The following is a 13296-nucleotide window of genomic DNA, read 5'->3' on the forward strand; positions in this document are numbered from 1 at the left end:
GGCAAGTAAACTGTTACGTCATCAGTGACGCAAACATAACATTCCACCACGAAAACCAAAATTTGTGTCTAAGAACGTAAGAAAATGCAAAGAATTTATTTATGAAACAATAATGTGTTCAACTTCAAAGTTTTTGTGAGAAAAGGCTTTGGTATTTTGGTTAAAAATAAATTGCCACTATAGAAACATAAAAGATGCTTAATGATTATTAGGAGTGTGGCTGAGCCCAATTTTTGCCGATCCTGATTTTTTTTTTTTATCATAATCAACATCACACACCTTCAATGTTCCAATCTTGTCTAACTGTTGAACTTTGAACAATGCCTGTGAAACAATACAAATTTAACTGCATATGAATTAGTTGTCTTGAAATAAAAATGAAAATCCTATTAGTCAACGCCCAGCAAGATACAATGTTTTGGGTCACATGTACCTTGGCTTTTCGCTGAATCACACAAAATGCCACGCATTGGCCGGAATGTGCTTCTTGTCACACGCTTCTATTGCTCGTTTACGATTAGAACATAATAAGCATGATACTCAATTTGTCACATTGTGTTGCATCAGCTTTGATAAAGTGTGTGATGTCACAGAGGAAGCAGATTTTGGGTACTGGTGCTGTTTTTCAGTGACAGACAGTGGATGGCGGCTGCACAGTGAGCACAGGTGTCGCACTGGTGCCTCATGGTCTGTTTTTGTGGTCACATTTCTTCATACATGAATATTTTGTGCACTGAAGACTTTTCTGTTTCTGTGAATGCATGTGTGACTAGTTAACCATCGTCTCTGGTGATTGACACCGTGCCACCTCCAGTCAGAAAGTGAACCAGTGAAAAACAACAACAATGCAGTGAATAAGGTGTCCAGTATTTATGTCTTAGTAAATGGTTATTAAGGGGAAAATGTGCATTTTAATGAAGATGTGAATAAAAACAGCTATTGCAAGAAGTGGAGACAATAGAGTACTAATATTATTAAATTGCCCAGAGCTAAGGCCCACCAACACAAGGAGCTAATGTTAGCGTGTGTGTTTCATTTTGTGATTTCTCTTTGTGTATTCTCAAAAGTGACAATGACAAGAAGATGACAAATGTGCTTGGCTAATTAGCAACCCTTAACTGGCACCACCAGGTACAACAAGGTAGTATCTGAAAGAGTAGCCGCAGTGATTATCCTGTGTTGAGAGTGATTTTTCCCTCCCCATCTACACTTGAGGCTGACAATTACAAATGTGAGACCTTTTTGGTGTTTATAAATCCTCATTTGAGTGGTTCGCCACAGATTCTTTGATTGTGAAGTGAAATACATCCAGTCAATTAGAATGCTTGGAAGATAGAGAAGCATCTTTGTGGTGATAATAAAGATGATGAGGAGAAATGTTCCCCATTGCAATGTAAGCAAAAACACCTTTAATCTCTCACGACAACTATTTCTTCTTCTTTGTATTCCTCCTAGTCTAAATGACTCATGGCAGATACTATACATACAATACTATACATCTATAATTATACAGAACAACAGCTGCGGCTCTAACAAAGCGCTTTACAGAACACATTAAAACATTAACAAATATACAACAGAACACATAAAACATTGACAATAATAAGCTGCTGCAATAATAACCATAGGGCACAATTAAAAACATGAAAAACAACTAAACATCTATCTTTTCCCCTTTCGAATGCAATTGTTTCCCTGAAGTTTTACACATTAAAAGGCTAAGTTTAACCGTTTTTTACTTAACTAGTATTGACGCACACGCACCCGCACGCACGAACGTACGCACGCATAAGGTCAAAAGGTAACGGCAGCGGATGTCAATCAGGATCTGTGACCCGAGGTCCGGGTTCGGGTGGAACATCCAGCTGTGGTACGTTTGCTTTGAAGGCAATTCAAAGGCACGACAGACGGCAGGCGCACTTATTTATGTCGGTGATCGAGCGGCGTGTGTGACTCACCACATTAGTGAGGAAATCTCCGTCGTTGAGTTCCTCCAGGTCCAACAGGTTGTTGCCTCCGGGTGGATAGAGTTTATCGGCCGTTAAAGTGTCTAAAATAGACTCCATCTCTGTAGCGTATGACCGCGCACGTGTCGATAAGAACTAATTCATTGAAAAACGTCTGTCATGTGTGCAACCGCGATATCAGCGTCCGTGGAGGACGCAAGTCAGTCACTGGACTTGGGCTGCGACAATTCACATCTGTGCGGGCAAGATCGTCTGCCTCCATCCAGCTGCGAGAGAGCCGAGCTCCGTCGTCGTCTTCCAACCGCAGCGCTGTCTCTCCCACGCTCTGTAGAATATCCTTCAAGCCCCGCCCACGTGGCGTCATGTGGCGCACACGCCCAAACAGAACCGTACAGTTAATTAATTCGAGAAATGTTATGCCTCTTAGAATATTCAAGTCTGCGACGACGTTTTCATCATGTGATATCCCAAGGAACAAGAATTATCGAAGCTTTGCACACCCTACTTCTTATCAAACTAAAATTAGTCTGTTTTGAGTGGGTGCAAGTGTGCCAGAAAGCGTTCTTCCTGCAGCAGGTGCTGTTGGGTCAATGGCGAGTATGGATTTTGTTACCACGGTGACTAGGGTGGAGCTAAGAAGTGACTGAATCTTTGGGCCCTATATTTTCTTGACGAGCGTTAGTTTAGCTCAAAGCAGTTTAACTGTGCGCATGGATTTAGTTTTCTTTCTCATGGTATTTTGCTTGACTTTACACAGGTAGAATTGGGCATAAGAGGGCATTTGCGTCATTGTGGGATGGGGGTCTTTTCCAATCCAATCCTTGCATCAAAATCAGGGCGGTGCAAGCGCCGACATTACAGAAAGAGAAATAGCATCTCTTGGGTCCGTGCATGACATTGGCAGGTAACCTGCAAGCTTGCCCCTTCCAATGATGTCGTGGGCAACACATGTGAGATGGTGTTGAACCTCGATCATGCGTCTGTGCATGACGCCAAGTCCCGCAAACCAAAAATACCACCTTCCTTCTATTTCATACTTATACTAGGAGTCACCTACCTTCCTGAAACTGAGAGCTACTTCTTGTGTATTTAATTATGCAAAAGGGCTACCAGTTTTATGAATGAATGACCATCCACGGCCCCTTCTCTTATCGATCTATATTCTTCCCCAGGTGATTTTTTTTTCTCTTGCCCTGTTGTGGGGCTAAGAGGGGGCTACCTGGTGCCATGACAAAGGAATTCCCAGCTTCCTGAGGTCTGATTTTGTATTAATATTGCACTCAAATATTTAAGACAACCCAAATACAAAATGCAATTTATTAAAATGTTGATTTATTCAGGCTGAAACCTATCTAGTCCATTTTTCATGCTGTTGTGTTAAATGCATTTATATGTGCTTTTGGTTGTGTGAAACACTTTGGGTTGCCCTGTGTGTGAAAGGGGATTTATGAATACAATTGCCTTGCCCTTGCCATTGTGAAAAGGTTGGTGAATAACAAGTTACCTGTGACTAACCAGTGTTCATTTCACTGGCCACACCCAAGCTCCAAATCATTTCAATAGTACCTGTCAGACAAACTCGATTAGGCTACAAGAGCTCAAAAAGTAGCATCCTAATAATAAATGGTGACTGACCTCAGTTCGTCTGGAAAAAGATTCTCGAGGCATTTCCAAGCAGGGATTGAGACTGCGGGCAAAATGCTAGAAAATGTGGTAAATTTTTCCGTTTGTGCCTGTAAAATTTTCCACCGGTCGCACAGACGCAAGTGCATGTTTTTATTTTCACCCTGCAGTCTCAGCCCGAATCTGCACACCACTCCTTATAAGTGGTGAGCATCGATGGTCATTCAACAGGTTAATATAGACCAAAATTCAATTTAAGCAGAAAGCGCAAATATCAAAGCAATGCAATAACTATACTCCATGGATATTTTTTTGAAAATATGTATAAAAAAGGCAATTAAAAAAGTTTGAAATAAAAAAAAAACATTATTATCAAAAACTAGTTGGAGAGCTTCATGTGCCGGTGTGATATGACAGGTATGGTGGTCATGTGATAGGCAATGAGGAGAAAGTCAGCTGGCTCTCTGAATGGCCAAACAGAGCGAGAGGGGACTACTACATACTGGAGTGTGACATAGTGCGAGACTTTAGAGTGAATGAGTGCTTAGGAGATAAGGGTGAACATTCGAATGGGCGTAGTATTCAGTGGGGTGACCAAGCGTGGCCGTGAATGCATGCGTTGTTCTTTATGGTAACAACCACAGACAGGGTTTCATGAAATAAAATTCAAACATATTCAGATCAAAGCCCATCATTGATGGGCGAACGTAATTCTTCACAAGTCTATGAATCCTTTTTTTACATAAACCAAACAAAGTTTGCTGTGTTTATATTATGAGTGCGTGTGTGAGATTGCTACAGGTGTGCATTTTATTTTACGAAACAATGACTGTGGGTGCTCTGATGAACAATGACTTATCTGCCATGTTTGCTAGTGAATGTAATGATTTTGATTAATATTGACTATTAGATCCAATTGCACTGCAATTGGCTAGCAACTAGTTCAGGGTGTCCCCCGCCTACTGCCCAAAGATAGCTGGGGTAGGCTCCAGCCCCCCCCCGCGACCCTAGTGAGGAGAAGCGGTACAGAAGATGGATGGATGGATGGATATTAGATCCAAATGTTTTTCCACATAAGGCGGAATATTTTAACATTTTCATTTCGATCAATTGTATATTTGCAGGTATGTGACAACTGATTTATTTGTACCATTTTTTATGTGATCACGTCGCGCAGGTGTATTTCACACTCAGACTCGAGGCCCGTGACGCTGCCTTCAGGTCAGGCGACAAAGCCGAGTACAGGGTGGCTCGTGCTGACCTAAGCAAAGGCATCAAGCTAGCCAAGGCAAACTACAAGAGGAGGCTGGAGGCCCACCTTGCCAACAACAGACCACGGGAGGTGTGGCAGGGTCTACGGAGCATCACCAACTTCCGAGACAGCAGCACGACCTCCGTAGACCCGAGTGCATCGCTGGCAGAGGAGCTTAACTGCTCCTTCGCTCGCTTTGACTCGCCCCAACCGTCACACCCCCGCACTTCATGCCTCAACCGCCTCAACTCCCCCCCATTCACCGTAGAGGAACACGATGTGAGGCGCGCGCTCCTGGCTATCAACCCCAGGAAAGCTACTGGACCCGACGGAATACCAGGCAAGGTCCTCAGAGCATGTGCCCACCAACTGTCCCATGTTTTCTGCAGGGTCTTCAACCGCTCCCTGGCTCAAGCAGTCATCCCCTCCTGCTTGAAAACTTCCACCATTATTCCTGTCCCCAAAAAGTCACCCGCCGTCCTCCTGAATGACTACCGTCCTGTTGCTCTCACACCAGTCATCATGAAGTACTTCGAGAGACTGGTTCTCCAGCACATCAGAGACTGCCTTCCTTCCACTCTGGACCCCTACCAGTTTGCATACCGGGCTAACAGATCCACTGAGGACGCCATCGACACTGCTCTGCATGTTGTGCTGGGCCACCTGGAACAACAGCAGAGCTATGCCAGGATGCTCTTTGTGGACTACAGCTCGGCATTCAACACAATCATCCCGGACATCCTCGTCGCCAAACTGGACATTCTCGGCCTCCCTGCCCTCACACGCATCTGGATTAAGGACTTTCTGACCAACAGACCCCACCCAGACTGTGTTGCTCGGCCCCTACATGTCCTCCACCGGTACGCTGAGCACCGGTCCCCCTCAAGGATGCGTGCTGAGCCCTCTCCTATACGCCCTCTACACCTACGACTGCAGCCTGGCCCATGGTAACAACACCATCGTCAAGTTCGCTGACGATACGACAGTGGTCGGTCTGATCTCGGAAGGTGACGAGACAGCCTACAGAGAGGAGGTCCAGAGACTGACGGCTTGGTGTGAGGACAACAGACTGCAACTCAACATTGCAAAAACAAAGGAGATCGTCATCGACTTCAGGAGGAATAAGACGGTGCCGCCCCCCCCCCCCTGCATCGAAGGCGTGTGTGTGGAGAGGGTCCACACGTTCAAGATTCTGGGAGTACAGATCTCCAATGACCTTTCTTGGACACACAACACCACAGCAGTGGTAAAAAAGGTCCACCAGCGTCTGCACTTCCTGAGAGTCCTCAGGAAATTCGACCTGGACAGGAAGCTGCTGCTGGCCTTCTACCACTCGTCCATCGAGAGCCTGCTGATGTACTGTGTCTCCACCTGGTACAGCGGCTGCACTGAGGCGGACAGGGTGAGGCTCCAGAGGACGGTCAAAACAGCGCAAAGGATTATTGGCTGCCCTCTCCCCTCACTGTCGGACATCTACACCGCTCGGTGTCTCAGCAGGGCTCTCAATATCGTCAAAGACAATACCCACCCGAACTCACACCTGTTCGACCTGATGCCCTCTGGCAGGCGCTACAGGTGCATCAAATCAAGGACCAATAGACTGAGAAACAGTTTCTTTCCAAGATCCATCTCCATTCTAAACTCACACACACACACACACGACCACCCTTACCTTGCAGAACAGCGACGTGATGTGTTTTTATATATCCTATTCAGTATTATTTTCCATCGCACTAACTATTCTCTTATTTATCTCATTTATATATTTAACTGAATTATTGTTGTATTGCACTGGAGAGGGGAGCTCTCTAATCTCGTTGCACACTTGAGTACAATGACAATAAAGGGATTTCTGATTCTGATTCTTCTCAGGAAAACAGCTCTGGCTTGTTAAAAATGTGTTTTCTCTTTTTATATATGATGTACAGTGGACTAACTCTCAGGCAGCATTTCAATGTTTATCATGCGCACAGCGGGATAATTAATCTTTGACCACTGCAGCAGCTGGCAAGGATCCGGCAAGGGGGCTGTAACTGGCGGGAGCCAGCCTCTATCAGCCTGCCGCCATCGGGGTTTAGGAGAACAAGAAACACGAGGGGCCGAGCCTACAGGTAAGTGAGAATGTGGACTGCAAAAACTGTGTGGAATGGGACGAGGTGAGGAAGAGGGCGGTGAATGGCGTGTCTCTGAGAAACGTGACTTGGGGAATGAAAAGCGGGTGTTAGTACAAGGGGTGGCAGATCCTTTACTTGGGCACCATTGTTGGCCAACCCGTGGAGGTACGGGATAGATGGCCAACCACGTGCCCAAATAAAAGTCTGATGGGCGGGATTCCGCGTTGGACTCAAAGGAAGCGAAAGAAAAACCTGAAAATAACTGACTAGGAAGAGAAAAAAGTCACATGGAAAATTAAAATTGTTGTCAAACTATGACTCTGAAAGCAAATTAACAAAATCATCATCAAAATGTGAAGTAACAAAAACACGGGAGGGATAAATGGTGGGATAATCGAAGATCTTGACAGAAAATGAAGAGGGAAGAACAAGCTTGGTGGAATACATGGAACGCGCACAAAAGGTTTGGGGTTGGTCGGCCGGCTGAGGTGGGTAACAGGCTGAGCGGGGACATCAAGCACGTTGCCGTGTGCTTCCTTCTGGGTCAGGTAATGGTCGGTTCATTCATGTCTTGGCACAGTGGTTGAGGTGGAGGACCCAAATGCAGGGAAGCCATGCGGGAGTAACTCAAAAGGGTGTTTTAATGTAAACCAAAAGGCAAACAAGGCACTAGGGAAAAAACTAAAATATCAAAGTACAAAATACCCTGGAAAAGTAACAAAAATAAGAAAGTAGCAAAATAACTATGACCATGACTAAGACCACTAAAACGCGGAGGAATGGCGGTTAGACACTTGACAGGAAACCTTGACATGGACACTGACATGGACAATGAACCGACAAAAACTGAAAGCAAACAGGGAACAAGTACAAACAAATTAACGAGACAACGAGTAACACCTGGACAAGACACAACCGTTGGGGGGAGCTGTTAACTCTAGAGAATGGGATGACAAGCACGCGTGGACACAATCAGAAACATGAAACTAAATACGAAACCAAAAACAACAAACACAGACCAATGGAGAGAGTCTGAGACATTTTTGACCGCTTTCTGAAGCCTTTAACATGTCATAACATTTTACATTAACACAATTTTATTTCATTATTTCAGCTCTTTCTGGTAACATTGGTATTGTTGAAAACATATTTTTACAGTATTTTGCAGTGAATAAAAATAACTTGTGGCAGAGTATCAAGGGGACCAAGATCCATGTGTGTGTGTGTGTGTGTGTTTGGTGTAATCACAAAGATGGGTGGCCATAGCCACTCGTGGCCACCATGCAGCTCCACACCAGGACATTCGGACAGTCGCCATCTTTTCCCTTCTGTGCACTCTCCATTTTTAATAACAGAGTGCCGTCTCCTCATCTATGAGTGCGTTTTGTAGAATATCCCATACCGCAAATCAGACGTTAGCTACTGATGATGACAGTGATATCGGCCGAGCAGCAGGTGAAGGAAAAAAAATAACCTCTTTCAGTGGCTCCATTTTCAGCACCAAACAGAATAAATTCTGATGTGAGGACAAGCCCGTACACTGTGTAACAGTGGTTCCCAACCTTTTTGTTATACCATGAGTATACGTGCCTCCTGACTCATACGTGTTGATTCTCCTAAAGTAGAACGTAACACAACTGAGCATTAAACAAAAATCATTTCATTTAGCTTCCCAAATTGTGAACATTTCATTCGTTGAGGTTGTTTTGTTTTTTAACTCAAATGAAACATAAAACAATGTTGCAATGAATATAAATAAATTATTTTTAAAAGTTAGGAATATAAACAAAGAAAAACCCTTCTCCTTGTTATTTGTAACTCATAACAATTGGGCCCCTTTAAATAAGTTCCCTTTAAACAGGCATTTAAACTTTAAATATCAGGAATAAAACACTTAAGAAAAATAAGGTTCAGATGCTGTTATACTTACTTTTTTGTCACCTGTTAAAGCTTGAATGAGACTTACCTGATTGGGCTGTTGGTATTTTGGAGCGGCTGTGACACAGGTTATTATCTTGGACAAATTATTCAAATGTTTTCATGAACTTCCTGCAAAGTTCTCATGTACCCCTCAGGGTACCCATTTCCATGGTTGAGAAACACTGCTGTGGAGGACTTAAAAAAATGGAATCTGTGCTGAGGGACCAGACTTGATTATGATGCTAGGCAGGATATGGCGCCTCTTCCTGTGATGTCTTTTAAATTATCTAAAATAATTGACCTGTTTTGTCAGTCACTGCTTGTTATAGACTTGTTGCGATAAAATAGTCTGCAAATATCACATTCTGAAGCTTTGTCAATCTTTACGGAATACAAAACAACGGTATAGCAATTAAAACAGCTCCACATTCGTGGAGTATGGCCATGCAGTACCTCCCCCTAAAATGGGTGTGACCAAATCATGTGTGCTGCCACCCACTTTTTCAGTGCTACCTGTTCAAAAGTTAGTGTAGAGCCCCACCAAGGCTTTCCGACTCTAGCGAACCTCAAATGTAGAAAACTTGAAAGAGTGGCGAACCTTCCCAGGACTTGTCACCCTACCAGAATTCCTCCAAGCGTGAGATGACGATGCATCCAAGAGGTCAGAGAAGAACAGAGAATGGCATCCTTGTGTGACACAGCCAGTTCTTCGGGTCAGGGGGCAATTACGTTTTCATAAAGGAACAAAGAATAGATAATATGGAAGAATCATTTTAAAACTGCATATTTGCTTCGGTAAGGGTGATGCATTGAGAGGATCATTCATGGTGAATGTGTACATTTTGACATTTTACATTCACTCGTCTCTAGTTTGCTGAAATATGTCAGTAAAATTTGAACCTGTCACTGCTATCGCAGACAAAGCAATCCTTGGTACAAATAATGAATATTGGTGCGCCCTAGGAATTCTTAAAAAGTTACGCAAGTGAGCAGGTGCTCACAATTTTGGTATTTCGCTCCAAGCAGCAAAGTTGAACCTTGCAAACCCATTTTAGTATCTGTCTGGGCTTGCCAGGGGATTTGCTCCTCATTTGTAAAATTGGGGGTATTTCCAAAGTAACACCTCTTTCACACAGAACAACTTCCTAACATCTCTATTCTATATATATGACATTGTGCTCTTCCACCTGCTTCCTTGATTGTTATTTTCTTCTCACCCCCCCAAACCCCCCCCAATGCATGTTTGGATATCATTTTACAAAGAAGGGACTTTTTCTACACTTCTGGTTTTGAAGATTGTATGCTATTCTACAACAACCAGCAACCTGCCAGGCAGACCATTGGCAGAGTAAAAAGCTTTGATTGTCAACCACAGGAACTAATAAACTTCAGCATCACAAAAGATGACAATGAAAAGGCAAACAACACTTGTGGCATGAATCCATTAGGTGCTGTGCTCAGTATACTGATATCACATTTGGGATGTTCCGCTGTATTTAAAATACCCACCACCATTGAAACCTCTATGAAGTATGTAGTAGTTGGTAGTGCACAAGACCATGTCATAGGTTGGTATTTACTAACAGGTAACTTAACAATTTATGAAAACTCATCCACTCCCATAGTCACATTTTCATCATTACTTTTGCTACTTTTCATTTCCATTAATAAAAACAGGGTAAATTAGACAAATTGATGTCGCTACATGGAGGTTCCTGTGACCTAACTGGTTGCTTCCAGTCATGAGCAGTAAGTCGGCAATTGGCTGTGTACGTAATACTGCACCATGACTCATCATCTATTCTGAGCCAAGGGTTTACTTGCCATTTTGGCCTTTTGTCTCCCAGGTAACCACTGTGATGTCATCAACCCTCCTCAATCATCAACATCCACATGACCGTTCACCCCACGGCACGGCTGTTAAGCAACACAAGTGTAGTCATTGTTGGGGACAGACAATCATGATGGTGAATGCTTCGTAATGCTTAAGCTTCAAACAAGGCTGGCAAAGGAAACATGACAAACTAAAACCAGTATGAGGATTTTACATTGGTTAGGACATTTTAGCTTGGCTATGACCTTTTTGCAAGTGGTCCCTGTTATTTGCCACAAATGAGACATCTGTTCACATGTTGCAGAGCGTCTTCTGTTTGAGTGATCATTTTTCATTTTCTTTATGCTTAAAGAGAAATCATATGAGGTACAAGAGAAGGCTACATGGCGGAGACTGCAATTAAAAGCCTCAGATCATTCTTGTTCCTCTCTGAACTAGATGAATGATTATATGATCATCAGACACTATTAGGTGTCAAATTACTCGAATGTCAGTACATGTGAGTAACAATTGTCTGATCTAACCTCTAATCTCGTTGCACACTGAGTACAATGGCAATAAAGGGCTTTCTGATTCTGACTGCAGGTAAATCAATGTGATGCAATTGAGGCTTTAAATAGAAGTAGACATCGCCATCTATTGGAGGTGAATCACATTGCATGCGAGACCAGGTTATATTTTGAGAGGGGTGCTGCAGATGCAGTTTTCAATCATTTAAACAAGAGGAACTGGCCAGCCAAGATGGGCCATTTTCACGAACAAGCTCAGTTTATATATTTTTTATTTTTTATCAAGAAACTGAAATTAGACACCATTTTCTTTTTATATCTATTAATTTGGAAACAATTAGGAAATAGGAGAAAACTTGAAAACGTCTACTTTTGATGAGGAATATGGCCACTACCCCCTCGGCTCGCCCCATGGTACTACAAGAGTCACTGAAGGTACCGATTACAATTTCTCCATTGAAAATAATTGCACTTTCTTTGTACTTATTAATTTCACTCATAACGTCCAAAACAGTGCTTAATTGGCACCAAAATCCAAGTGGACAGCCCTACCTATGACCACTTCAACACATCAAAAGGATTAACCTCTCCATGACTGATTTATATGAGAATGAGGAAATGTGGAAGTGAACAGATGCACTGACAGAGCAACATATATGTAGGCTGGGAGGACACAGCACACTGCTACTTTGCTGATCATGGTGAGGACGCACGGCATAGAGCACCTCTCAGGATACTTACAGATTTCAAAGTGGCAATGAGTAGACGTGACATTTATTTGGAGGAGGATTGGCCCCAGTTTTTCGACCTACAACACGGCGTCCATTTTACAGAGATGGGCAGTCTTTCCCCAAAAGGCAGAACGGTCCAGCCCTCCAGCCAGGCCAGACGCCCATTTGAGTACTGATGTCATTTTTACATGCAAACCTATTATACTGTATAAGTGCCACTGTTAAGATCCTCCAAGTGTCCCTTTAGGGACTTAAAGAAAACAGACGTGTCAGAAACTGCAGATAAGATGCTCATTTCCTCATTTTCTTTTAATGTCAGACACGGAAAGGTTAATCGTTTTGTGATGTTTTCAGAGGTTGGGTGGGTGGGCCAAGTAGAGACAGTAGATATTAGTAGTCCAAATTCATTTCGGGGTGGTTGGTCTTGCTATTTTGACGTTATTAGCGAAGTATTTACTGTGAATGGACAAATTATGAGCTCGGCTTTTGTTAAGAATGACAAACAAGGGGCTGGATGTCTTCGATGTGTTCCGGCAGGCGTCTGGCCGTGTCCGCTGAATTTTCAGCGACAGCTGACCCTTGTGAGGAGAAGCGGCTCAGATAATGGATGGATTTCCTTTGCCGTTGCTTAGCTTCTGTGTATATCTCATGGTGTACCTCAATCTCATGCACGGATTTGCTAGTTAACAGCCAGTTATCTACAGCCGACACATGCACATTTTGCAAGCTGCATTCAATGGCTCATTCATTCAAATCATATCTCGAAAGCACGATGACACAAAAATCTCAATTATTGATAATTCAAAATGTTGCTTTTCATAATTATTTTTTACTTAGGTTCTTACCTGGTTGTATTATGTGTGTGTTGGGCAAGATCTGTAGTAAATGTATACATTTTATTTCATGAAACCCTAACTGTGAAAGGTAGAATAAAAAATGACGGCCATTTTTCTTGCTGTGTGTGTGTGTGTGTGTGTGTGTGTGTGTGGACATAGCGCTCTCAAATCTGTGCTCACACTGCAGCTCTGCTTACCATTTGGCTTTGACGTGATAGTGAATCAGCAGCCACTTCAAAATGAATCTTAGCTGAGTCATCAACTGAGAAAGTCGGTTATGTTAATCTATGCTACTGTATGTGAAAGTGGTGCAGAAGTGCTCGCTTACACGTTTTTCAGAAATAGGTAGATAACTATTTATGTTATTGACAGGTGGGCAGAAAACCCAACTCCAGTGTATACAAACAATAAGAATTTCTCATATTATGTTTGTCCCCTGGAAGAAGAAATCAAAATCTGTAGTTTACATGTCGCTTTAATAATACAGACCCAAGTGCATCTTGATACTGC

At 43.0% G+C, this 13296-nt stretch overlaps 1 protein-coding gene across 1 annotated transcript in view; it reads right to left on the minus strand.

The window, feature by feature from the left end:
• Window positions 1-2272, minus strand: part of creb3l1 (cAMP responsive element binding protein 3-like 1) — a 34720-nt gene extending 32448 nt beyond the window's left edge. The window contains exon 1 of the mRNA XM_088292101.1: window positions 1959-2272. Coding sequence (XP_088148227.1) covers window positions 1959-2066 — 108 coding nt within the window. The 5' untranslated portion in view covers window positions 2067-2272. The remainder of the gene's footprint in view (window positions 1-1958) is intronic.
• Between the last annotated feature and the right edge of the window lie 11024 nt (window positions 2273-13296).

The sequence above is a fragment of the Idiotropiscis lumnitzeri genome, chromosome 3, assembly GCF_059441095.1.
Source record: "Idiotropiscis lumnitzeri isolate Australia: NSW breed Sydney's pygmy pipehorse chromosome 3, RoL_Ilum_1.0, whole genome shotgun sequence".
Taxonomy (NCBI): Eukaryota; Metazoa; Chordata; class Actinopteri; order Syngnathiformes; family Syngnathidae; genus Idiotropiscis; species Idiotropiscis lumnitzeri.